The sequence below is a fragment of the Charadrius vociferus genome, unplaced genomic scaffold (assembly GCF_000708025.1).
Source record: "Charadrius vociferus isolate BGI_N301 unplaced genomic scaffold, ASM70802v2 scaffold14, whole genome shotgun sequence".
Lineage (NCBI taxonomy): Eukaryota > Metazoa > Chordata > Aves > Charadriiformes > Charadriidae > Charadrius > Charadrius vociferus.
In genome coordinates, this window is record NW_009648876.1 from 10,454,010 (window position 1) to 10,466,165 (window position 12,156).

The 12,156-nt window shown below is 45.2% G+C and overlaps 1 protein-coding gene across 1 annotated transcript in view; it reads right to left on the reverse strand.

The window, feature by feature from the left end:
• Positions 1–3,403: 3,403 nt before the first annotated feature.
• Positions 3,404–12,156, reverse strand: part of ANGEL1 (angel homolog 1 (Drosophila)) — a 12,141-nt gene continuing 3,388 nt past the window's right edge. Inside the window, exons 3-11 of the mRNA XM_009887047.1 lie at positions 10,043–10,642; positions 9,290–9,516; positions 8,595–8,664; positions 7,743–8,176; positions 6,932–7,058; positions 5,937–6,047; positions 5,077–5,146; positions 4,480–4,643; positions 3,404–3,617 (exon numbers count right to left, since the gene is read on the reverse strand). Of these exons, the coding sequence (XP_009885349.1) occupies positions 3,448–3,617; positions 4,480–4,643; positions 5,077–5,146; positions 5,937–6,047; positions 6,932–7,058; positions 7,743–8,176; positions 8,595–8,664; positions 9,290–9,516; positions 10,043–10,642 (1,973 nt within the window). The 3' untranslated portion in view covers positions 3,404–3,447. The remainder of the gene's footprint in view (positions 3,618–4,479; positions 4,644–5,076; positions 5,147–5,936; positions 6,048–6,931; positions 7,059–7,742; positions 8,177–8,594; positions 8,665–9,289; positions 9,517–10,042; positions 10,643–12,156) is intronic.

The following is a 12,156-nucleotide window of genomic DNA, read 5'->3' on the forward strand; positions in this document are numbered from 1 at the left end:
TCCTGCTGTTCCACTTTTGTAACCATTTACAGACCCCTCTGTAATTCATCAGAAAGCTGTGTTAATGACAACTAGTCATGCATTTAGGTCAGGTAACAGTGTTCAGAGCTACATCTGGAATCTTAGTTCTGCTTCCCACCATGAGTTTCTCATTAGCACAGCCTCTTATTATATCACTGTGTGCTATTCTTAAAGCATCACAGAACGCATCATTTTCTCCCTACAACTATATACTAGTTGCTATTTTAATGGTAGGGATGCTTTCTACCCACCCCGCATCCACACTTCTACAGTTCCCCAGAGCCAGAGGCATTCACAGGTCCGATCCATTTGGTGTTAACTCCAAATTGCTCTAGAACAGAGAGTTTTTTTCTTTCCTGAAACAGATGAACTCTGTAGGGGTCTATACCAGACCTTCAGGGATGGTGGTCAAAACAACCACAGCGATCAGCTCTTCAACTCTGCCTTTGTCTGTCTGTATGCAGTCACAAGCAATGGTCTTGCATTTCTGTGATAGTTTTGCCTACGAATGCCCAAGGAAGTACATGTGAGCCAGGGCTTTGGGAGCTGCAGATCTCTGAGAGCTTTCTAACCTTCAGAAAGAAGAATCAGAGGACTTGTAGGCATTGCCCTGGGGTTTCTCAGCACATGACTCCATATCCAGCATTCAACAACTTAACCATTCCAAGTTCATACCATACTATTTCTCGAAAGAGAAAGCATTAGCTTGACCTGTGGAACATTAGATTTTCCAACAAAATATAGCTGGAACCTTAAAAGCTCCCTGAGAGATGCCTTCATGCAAATTATCCAAAAAGAAAAGCCAAGTCTTTGGTTTAAATAAAATGGAAGAAGCACTTGTGATGTTGAAGCACAGCTCCTATGCCTCAGTTACATCACAGGATGGGCAGAGTGTTTGGGCCAGTGCAGGGGTAATCAGTTCATCTGATGGTGTACTGTGCACACCTTATGGGTCTCAACAGGTGGGGCAGGACAGCAGCTTTCACACAAACACCACCACCCCTCATCAACTGACCGTCAGACCTAGCCAGCAATTACAACTGAAGCAGATAGTCAAAGTTGTAAGTGCCAACAGTATGTGTCACAGTGGTTTTTGTTTTGCTTTTGGTTGGTTGGTTTTAAACTTTTAGTATCTTCCAAGCTTCCTATTACAATATTACCAGCTGGCGGTGGTTATCTGCAATCAGGCTGCTTTCTGGCAACCTCTTTTCAAGCCTGTCAGAAAATACAGCTCTCAGTTCACCAATTTCCCTTTCCTCCCTTTACAAATACAACCAATTACAGAATCAGAATAAGAGTACTTGCAGAAATTAGCGCAACTGGGAGAAAGAAATACACAGCTCTGGATCTCTCCCCATGTACAAAAAACAGTGCCACGCCAGAACCATTACCTGTGAAACTAAGGGCAAACAAAACTGCAAACTTATTCACCCCCAGATTGCTGTTCGCTTACATAGACTCCTACACGTTATCCCAAATGGGGTAGCAAAAGCCAGCCACACATCACCAGGCAAATACCACACCATTGGGCAGGGGAAAGAAGGGAATATGCAGTGGGCACAAAACACAATCCCCACACACACCCCTTGTTTCTGTAGAGTTTACAGAAGTGAGCTGTAAAAGATCAGCAGTAATTGCTTTCTATGGGAGGAGAGGAAGGATTCCTGAATGCAAACCATTTTGCACGACAAGCCCAATGGCAAATAAACCACCTCTGGGATTTGGGGATATGCTGGGAGAAAACAACTAGGCCCACTTCTTCTTTCTCTTCTACCCTCATTATTACTACCTTGTGTAGCTAATTTTTCCTCTCTTCAACATACCAGCCAGCAAAGCCTTGTTGAGCAAGTTCTCAGAGGGTTCAGCTGCCAGGAGCACAAGGTGCTGCAGTTACTTTGTAGGTTTTTTTCTTAGATTAGAAAAATTTTATTTTTTAACAAAGAAAGTAACATTTAAAATATTAAAGTCCCCCGATACAACCCAGGAAGAGAGAACAATATTTCAAGTCTCCTCGTACCTTCCCACAAACACCTGAGGTGGGACCAGATTTCCCTGCCTCATTTGTGAACAGAAGAATTGGTAATGTTTCTGCCAATACTGCTCTCCTCTCTCATGTAAAAACTGAGCATCAAATGTCAGGCCAAATTGGGGAATCTGCCCTAGGAACAGGTACAGTTCTACTGTTTCTGTACTGGCCAAGCACTGCAGACAAAAGTACACTGATAGGATACCAAAGGTACACTAGGATCCAAGTGATTTACAATCTGGGTCCAAGTTACACAGCCTTCCCCTCCATCCCAACACCTGTCAAACAACAGGAGTCAGTCCTATAGGTTCTACCTACCTAAACATGGCTGGCTCCAGAAGGCGGCAGTGGCATGAACTTCAGTGTGGCGCAGGAGGATGCTACAGGTTGGCTATCTGATCCCTGGCAGGCTGAATGGAATACGGGGGACACAGAGAAAGAGTAGGGCAAGTGACAAATATCTGCTCTTCCATCTGATGGCTCTGCTGCCTCTCACATGCATTCCATTTTCATATCTCTTTTGGGACCTCCCAAGAGCTATAGCCTCCTGGGTTGTCATGCTTTACAGGACATTTTTTTCCACCTGATATTCACTAGGAGGATCGTAAATATTTTTCCATCAAGTGCCAAGCTAGGTATCATTCTGAGACTGTTAGAAAGGAAGGGAGCCTTCTCAAAGGCCTCTAGACTTTTGCTGCAGTTCTGGAGCTCCTGCTGGTGGCTGTGTAGAACCCCTGACTCTGTTCCTGGCAATCCCATTCCCTGACCCGTTAGTCACAGCAGGCAGCTTCTTGCAGCAACTGTTCAACTACACAAACCCTCCTGCCAGCAAGGCAGCCCTTACATATTATTAAATAAAAGCCATTTCCAAGTAGTTAGCAGAGCCACCACTCTCAAAGGCAACAAAACAACCAGTCCCAGAAGGACCATACTTCATTAAATATCACCGAGAAATTAAAAGAACCATTGTTTTGATGTGAAAGAATATTGGTGTATACATCCCCTGCTGCTTGGTAGCAATTAACTAACCCGAAGTAGGCAGTGTTGCCCTTCTCTTTCCCAGCTCCTTGAAGATCTAACACAAGGACAAATAAACATGGGAGTTAGGTTCATTCCCGCAGCACTAAAACATCTGCTAAAGAAAGCAGTGGAACAAGAAACCCTTTAAGAGATGGTAATACCTGAATACAACTGGACACCCACTGGGAACACAGCTCAGGTTTGCAGAGACCCACAAAATAGCAATGCAAAAAGCACTCCAACTCTCCCATCCCTGTTTTTTTAAGGGTGTGAGGGGAGAAAGGGACTTCGAGGGCTTGACAAGGAAAAGCAGGTTGTGCAATCCAGAGCCCCAGCTGATGTACTCAGAAACACTTTTCTTTAGGGAAAGGGATCCAACACTAACCCTCTCTGAGGCTGGAGATCTCCAAGCCAAAGCTAGCCAGCAGGCAGAGATGATCAGATGAACAAAAATGATTTGGTAAGCCATTTGCCAGCAACAGGACATCTTCAGAGAGAAGGGAAAGGCGACCAAGCAGCTTCAGGGCTCCATCCTGGTACAGCCTTCGACCTGACAAAGAAAACGGAAATAAACATCAGCCAGAGACCAGTCCTGTAGATTAACCCTATACACTCACAGAGGGATGCTTGTCAATGCCTTCCTATTCTTCCCCTGATGAACGAAGACAGCCTGCCCAAACACTGCATGCACCTTTGAGCCTAGATGTGAAAGCAAAGAGCATCCAGTAATACTGCTGTTCAGTGGTTTCATATACTTGCAGGCACAGGAATCAAGTATATACTAAATTCACCAGGCAGTTGCTTACATGGGAAGTTCCTTTCATGGTACTAAGTCCTAGCAATAGCTTCAGATTCTCCCCTGAGGAGGAATTCATCTCTTCACTCCTAACCTCCTCCCAAAAGTTGATTCTGACATAATCCAAATCAGCTCAGAGACAGTTCCTGGATACATTTACATGCAGTCTTTCATCAACATAACTCCTGTTTCAGGTAGCAGAGAGGTGGTGCCATTGTAAGGTAACCAGAATCACCACCTTCTAAGGCCAGTGTGTGGTCTCAGTCAGATCAGAAGTCCAAGCCTTGAACTTAGGACCCAGCACTACCTGTTATCAGGAGCACAAGTAAGATGCTTACACAAAAGAACAGAATCCATTCCATTTGTAGCTCCATCAAAAGTCTACATGAACCTAAGCTAAGCAGTTCCAGTTTTTCCACAGAAAAGATAAACAGTGTCTTCTCATGTTATCTGAGCAATTTTTGCTTGCAATTTGTGCATCATTTCAGTCAAAGTCACACCCAGCAGATCCACCCCAGCTTAACAAAATGCACTGCCCAACACCGAGCTGCATTCTGGCATGCCTCACAGCCCTCTCCCAACATCACAAGGATAAGCCCCACACTGCCACACTCACCCCCCCTCTTCCCATTCTCCACAGGCTCTGCCGAGTAGAAGATATAATCCACGGTGGCTCCAAGCCCCATGGGCATAGTTGTGACCTCCGGGCGTCCCCTCTGTGGCAGGAAGTGGCTGTAGACAGAGGTGAGGTTGAGGCCATGCTGGATAACACCTGAAGACCTGCACATGAACAGCCACTGTTTACCAAGGAAGGAAAGAGGATGACGCAGTGTTCACTACTACAGTCGCAGATGAAGTTGGATGTTTCCTTCCTGATGCCACTGTCCAAACTATTTCTACTTTGTGAATACATAAAAGACAGTCTTTCAGAATTATTCACTCCACTTACACCAAAGACAAAGCGGACTATGAACTTCCTTTGTCTCCAACACCCAGTCTTGTGCCCTTCACTCTCGACTTCACCAACACAACACTGACAGAACAGTGCCCAGCTGCTGGGACAACCCTGGGTGGATCTGGCTCTTCCAAATAGCCCTCCTTACTCTTGTCCACCCTCACATTTATTTCAGTACTTATTTCAGCCAGATTTTCAGTGCTCAGGAAAATGAGATTGGGCTTGAAGAGTGGGGCCGTTGATGGTGCACCAAATTACCTTGGGACGAATGGCTGGGGATCAGGGTCTTTCACCATGGCAGCAGGCTTCGGCCAGTGTGCAGGGCGGTCTGCAAAGGAGCAAAGAGATTCCAGATAGACCAGACCAACATAGATCCTGGAACAGGTTGCTTATCCCAAGCCTGAGACGCTTCTCCTGACACCAAACAAATCTTTTTGCCCAAGAAGAGCAGATAACTTCCGGTCACGGGCACCTTAAGGAAAAATATTCAAAAGAAACCCCAGCTCTAAGACTAATAGGAACATCCTGAGAGCAGATCACTGCAAACAACTGAGAAGTCATATTCTGTCCTGCTAAGGACATGGCCTTAAAGCATTTAGTATTATCAAAGCTCTGGGTACTTCAACCTTTGCTCTCAAAAAAGTTCATTTGCCTCAGCCTACAGCTTACTTAAAGGGTGTCTATAAAGGCAGAACAGAAATGGAGAGAGCAGAACCAGCCATGCGACAAGGCCCCGAGCTGAGGCAGTTGTCTACTGTGTACGGGCATCCAGACACATCTACATTGTGGCCATTGCGACATTACAGTCTTCAGGTTTGTTCTCCCCCACCCAAAAATCTTGAAGTAGAAAAAAAAGAAAAATATATATATATATATCACTTGATAAGAAACAGCCTCCAAAAGAGCCTGAATCTCAGTGCATCTCAAGGAACAGTCAGTGTGTATGAGGGTGGTAAGATTGTACTCCTCTGAGCTCTCATGGAATCCATCAGTAATCACACAGCCACAAGAAGGCACCCTTCTCCCTTCCCCTTTTCTCACCAGGCATTACCTCCACCTCATGTTTTCATTAAAATCAAGCTAGGAGAGTCACGAGCTGAAAAATCTCCCATTAATACCTGGTTTAGCATCTGTCACACCTTCCAAGCGGACCAGCTGCAGTGGTCGTTCACAGGCAACATCACAAAAACGAAACTGGAGCAGGAAGTCCCGGCTGTACTTATGTCTGCCTGCAAAGAAAAATACAAGGTAAAAGAAGAAAATAACTGCAACAAAGTCACATCTACCGGGAACATTTGCATGCTCTTTAGACCTCTTACAGACCTCTTTAGTTGGAGAGAGGTTTTTGTGCCCAAGCACTCTGATACCATGAGAATAGGAATCACTTAATAACCTAAACGTAGAACAGGACACATGCGTAAATGTAGAAGAACAGAGCACAGTTGTTGCTGTCCCTTTAGCTAATGCAATGGTCATGGTCAGCACCTTGATGAAACAAATTAAGAATGTCCCCTCTGAGACACCACAAGTTCAAGGTATTTTTAAGCAGATCAGCTAGTGTGCAACTCAAGGAAATGATTGCCAAAAAAGAAAAAACAATTCTGGAGATCAGGTTGAATACAAGTTCTACATTCAAGATTCCAACAAAAGCTATTTAATGTGTGCTCCTTTTTTTTTTAGTCCTCTCTAAGGATAGTAGACAACAGTCATGATTGTAAGTGGGCTCCTAGGAATGATTTGCTAACAGTGGTGTGCAAACACTGCCCAAAACCATTCCCTCAAACACCTGCAGCCGAAAGATGTGGCTGTTGAACGTGGTTTACAACTGCACAAAACCAGAAGTCTAGGAATATGAAAGCGATACATAGAGCAATGGTTACTGGTAGGGGAACACTCAGCTTCTGACTAGAGAAAGAAAACGGCAGAAATTGGGCAACAGCAACAAACTCCAGAAAAATTAAATTTGATTCATATACCAAGGAGATGGACAGAAGAGGAGAATCTTTGCTGAGTGCCTCATGCAACACATGTCCAAGATACTCAGAGTGACAGCAAGGCCCACAAACTGTCCATCCTCAGCAAACTCATGCTTTCTGTGCACATTGGAGCTCACCTAGTTTCTTTGGCTGGCACAGGGTGACATATTGGCAGTTGTCTGTTACACCCAGAGAGCTTGGCCACAGTGGGGCCAGCAGTTTCCGTGAATAAGACTGTTGGGAAAAGTCTTCCTGACCAGACACCTGCAAAGAGGCCAGAAACAGGAGAGGAAACATCAGCAGCACAGAGCGGAACTTTTGCAAGCTATAGACAATGTACATACATACATTTGCCAGGAGCAAGACAGGCATGAAAATTTCTATGCCCTCATAGAAAGGCATGAACTAAGCTGTTCAGAATATGGTGCAGATATAACAAACCTTCAGCTGTGGGGGAGAGATACAATTAGCTAAAAGTCACCTGGCAATATACTTTGCAGGCATCTATTACTGAACTGATGATTTAGCTTGAAAGCCAATGATGTATTTCATCATGGATACACAGAGACAGGTAACCACAAGAGACTCTAGCATAGGTGCCCATTTCAAACTGTTTTCAGATCAAACATCCACACAAAATTTCAGTAAGTCTTGGTGGAGTTGTACTACCCTACACTTCCAGACACCCAGGCACAAAAATCCCATAGCAAGGGGGAACCAGGACCTGAAATTAAGTGATCTATTATCACTGGTTTGCCTCAAGAGAAACCAAAAGAGCACTGGTGGAAACAGCACGCACAAATCTGTCCGCTTCCTTCCTCAGCAGACTGCTGAATAACTGAATTTAATGTTCAGACTATTTCCTCATGAGAAAAAGAATGCAGCCATGCATTTCTCTAGCAGCAAGCGACAAAGAGATAGTCAATCCCAGTTCTGGCAGGCACCTACCTTCCAGGCTGGCATCCCATGGTAGGAAAGTTCACCATTCCGGATGAATTTGTAGAGTGGAGAATCAGGTAAAGAGTTCAGGTCTCCACACAAGATGACAGGATAGTAGCTGCCTTCAGTATTTTTTGCAATCTTGTCGATCTCTGCTAGGAGCAAGGCCATCTGGGCCAGTTTGATATCTCCCCGCCGGGGATTGAACAACACATGAGTGTTGGCCACACACAAAGGACTGACTGCCTTCAGATCGAAGCCCTCTGGGAGCAGAGGCTGTAGCAGCAGCACCAAGCCCACATTATCCCGATTGAGGACGTCCAGGCCAGGCCGGAAGTATTCTATGGGGCTGAGGGTGATCAGCTGGAACCTGCTGCGCTTATAGCACACCGCACAGCCATCTGTCTTCGTCCCCGTTCTCCGTTTATAGAAGCATGCAAAGCCTGAAAATAAACCATCACCTATTAAAAGGTTTATCCAGTCACTACCTCAGGCTTCCCCCATCAGCTGGGGATTTCAGCAAGTCTGTGTAGCAGAAGAGGCTCCTACTAGATTTGGGTACATCATTACACCCAATTCTGTTCCAGTAATGACAGTTTATCGTTTATTTAGAGGGTATTTTCTCTCTCTGTCCTTATAGGACTCTCTCAGTTTTGTTACTCTCATCTGTCAACTCTGAGAAAGATCAATTACAAAAGAAAGTGTAAAGGTCTAAGCAGACAGTTCAGAAGTAGGGCCAGCAGCCACCCGCCAAACAGGAAGAACTCTCTCAAGACCGAGTGCTTTGAAGATGTTAAGCAGGAAGCACTGCTTGGCCACCCCCGTGAGCTGGAGGTACAGACACACAAAAGCAGGACATACCCATCTCCTTAAAGGTCGGTTCCAGCTGCTCCCAGTAATGGTTCTCTTGCACCTCCTGAAGACACAGAACCTGGAAGGAAGGCAGAGACCTCACTCGCTCCACCAGTATTTGCTAGTTACCTTGTTTGGGGAAGGAAGAGAGTGGAAAAGTGCACTCACATACCAACCCTGCAGCCAGAAAGGTCATCACTGCAACTCTGTCCTGTATTTTCCAGATAGAGAGCAGTAACTTTCTGGGTCACATTAGCTTATCATTCATTGTTACAGTGACCAGGCAGAAGATCATTCATCACACAAAGATGACTCAAGGAATAGAGAAAGTTATTAAATCCTCTTCTATGCACACTTCCCTTCCTATGCTGCCTTATAAACCTGATCCCTTCCTTCCCAAACACACATTATCTCTTCTTCCTCTACTACTACTGTTTAAAGAAGTTAAGCCCTGCTATTTAAGTATGACTAATTTCTACAGTAACACAATCACAGCAAGACAAATACCAAAAAATGTATGTATGCACAAAGCCTCAAACACTCTCAGAGGAATCACTGTTCAGTTACCAAGCAGGTAGTACCTTCCTACAACTTCCCCCGCCATCTTTTTTTTTTTTTTTTTTTTTTTTTTTTTAACTCTGTTAGATGAAACAAGGAATTCAATTCTTGTGACACTGATGTGAGAAGGGCTCAATCATACTCACATCAGGATCCCAGTGCTGGATCTCCTGCAAAAGGTTTGGAAGGCGGTAGTTCCAGTTCAGGATGTCTGGATGACAGTGTAGATAGAGATCAAGGCCCTGCTCCACCAGGTCCTGGGCAAGGATGTTGTAAGACATGACTCGAAATTCAAAGAGAGGAGTGTTTTTCGAGACCTGCTCTAGCATACAGGGCTGGACAGAAAGATCCTCCCAGTCTCTCCATAAAATCTCTATATGCAAGAAACAAAAAGCCAAGTTACAGCCATGCTAAGTACTCTGTGGATACTTTTGTTCCCTTTCGACCCAGAAAACAGCCATTTTCATTCTCTAAGTTCAGGGGTTCCAGCTTCTGAGCAAACCCTCACCCACTCTGGTTTTCAGGTGCTCTTTTTGGATGTCTTTGGATAGTTGTCAATGGGGATGACATAACAGAAGACCAGCGTCAAGCATACTGAATCACTCAACCAGCTTTTGGGTGCTTTTTACATTATGAAGCCAGCACTTGGGAACAGTTTCGGGAAAATGAACATATATTGATGTTCAGACCAGATGGTCTAATAGCACAGAGACTACTAGCTGTGACTACCCGTCCCTCAGCAAAACTCACTTTATAGTTTTCAGTGACAGAGACTGTCAATTCTGCATGGACAGATACAATCAATGACTGACAGCAAGCCCAGACACAATAATCTGATCACATTCACTACAAACGGAAATTCCAAACCGAATATTAGATTCTGAGCTGTTACTACTGACCATGGTAGGGTACCTCTGTCGGGAGAGGACAAGATTGTACTGTATCCTGAATGGGCCAGGCTGGGGGGTCCGTTGGCACTGTCTTTGCATCACACGCTAAACTCCAGGCCAGCACAGCTGGGTCTTCATTCTGCACTTCTACACCGATAGTGGCACAGCCAGCTATCTGGTGATCCGTCTGTGGCACCACAGCTGCCCAAGGGGCACTGCCTGCCACAACCACTGTTTCCTCTGCTGGTAATTTTGCGAGTTCCGTCACTGCATGATCTTGCCGTTCTGAAGAAGCCAAAGCGTGTAGCTCTGTGAGCTGCTGACCAGCACACCAGGTGACTTCTGGAGCAGAATTCAGGTCACTGAGGCTAGTCATCAATAGCTCTGAACCTTCTAACCAGTCACTAGTGAGAGTAACTGATACTTTCCCCACTGCTGGAACACTCTCACTGGCTGGCAAATTCCCTGCTCCTTCTTCCAGCCACTGCTGGAGAAGGGCTTCTTGCTCTTCTGGGACCAACCTTCCTCTGGTCGCAGCAAAGACACCTTCTATCTGGGTGGACGTGCTCTTCGCCAGAAGCACATTCTTTCGACAGGTAAAGAAAGCATCTGCCATTTAAAAACAAACAAAAACAACATAAGACACATGAAAATCCTTTCTCACTCACTCTTTTCTTTCCCCTATGCATTTCCTGTAACTCTGTGCAATACAACCATTCAGTATAGCAACCCAACGAATTACTTCTCTGAAGAAAAACAGTTACAGTCTGAAAAACTTACCCTGCTGCTTCCTGAATGCTAGGTCACTGTCCAATTCTAGTTGTGTCAGTCAAAGTCACTGAAACTGTACTGTAGTAAAGCAAAGGCTTTACTAACTCTAGGGAATGCAATTCTAACTGACGCAGCCAGTCAGCCAAGCTAAAAGGCCTTGTGGAAACTATCAGCTCTCAGTAACACATGTAAAGGCAGTCTGTAGAAGTTAGCTGACGGGGCATGCGGGCTAAGAAGCCAAGCTCTTGTAGATGACCACTCAGAGCAAGTTTCTTTCCAGGGATTGAGTAAGAAAGTAGTCCTCAGCTAAGAGGATCAAACATATCAGAACAATGAAACAGAAAAATTCTTCTGTTATTAAGAGATGAAAAATAAAGACAGTGGGACCAACACATGCAGTTAAAAGCCTCATTAGAGAGTACATACACAAAAAAAGTCCTGGTAAGAATCACAGATCACCTGATGACTGACATCTGTGGTAAAAAAATTTTTAAAACCCTGCTGTTGATATAACACTTAAATATGCTAATATTGGTGGGGTAAAGTAGAAAAAGACAGGGACTCTTTTCATTGGTAACTATGTAAGAGACGATGGCATTTACATTTTGCTATGAATTCTGCACAGACACTAGTCCCTACTATTGACTAGCAATTTCTGTTGCCTACAAATCACTTTTTCTCTGCTGTATCCCTGTGACAATCAGTCAGCCAGAGCAGTTAACATACAGGAGTCAGCAACATCCGTGTATGCTCTTCCCATACCTTTTGTGTCAAAGGTTTCTGTATGTGTCAGAAATGGAGCTTTAAGAACCATAATCCTCTCTGCGTTTTTGTAATTAAGTTCATTAACATCAGAAACACCAATGTACCAAGGTAATATCGCACACCACTAGCCAGGCACAGCTGTTACAAGAGCCTGTTGGTACAGAGTAGGAGCTGAATTTGAGAGGAGTCAGCTAGCTGCCCACTACGACCACAGCGCTCCACAGGCTGCTACAGGCCTGGGGACCGGTTAAGGCAGGAGGGTGGCTTAACATCTGCAGAGTCACCGGGGACTGTGAAGTAGCAGCAGGATCTAGGAAACTAAGTGAAATACTGATGCTCGCAAAGCAAGAGTCCATCCACGAGTCACTTGCAGCTCCTTGCAGAGTCACAGACCTCAGAGCAGCCCTTCTCCAAAGATCTTCCCAAACCTGCAGCGCAGGTCCTAGGCAGGAGGCTCGGGCCTCCACGCACACTGCAATGTGCCACTGCAGCACAACAGTCGGCAACTGCTTCCCCCAAACACCCGGGCCCCGCTCTGCCCCGGGGCTGAGCTGCCCAGGCCCGGCACAAGTGGCCACGCCACCTCG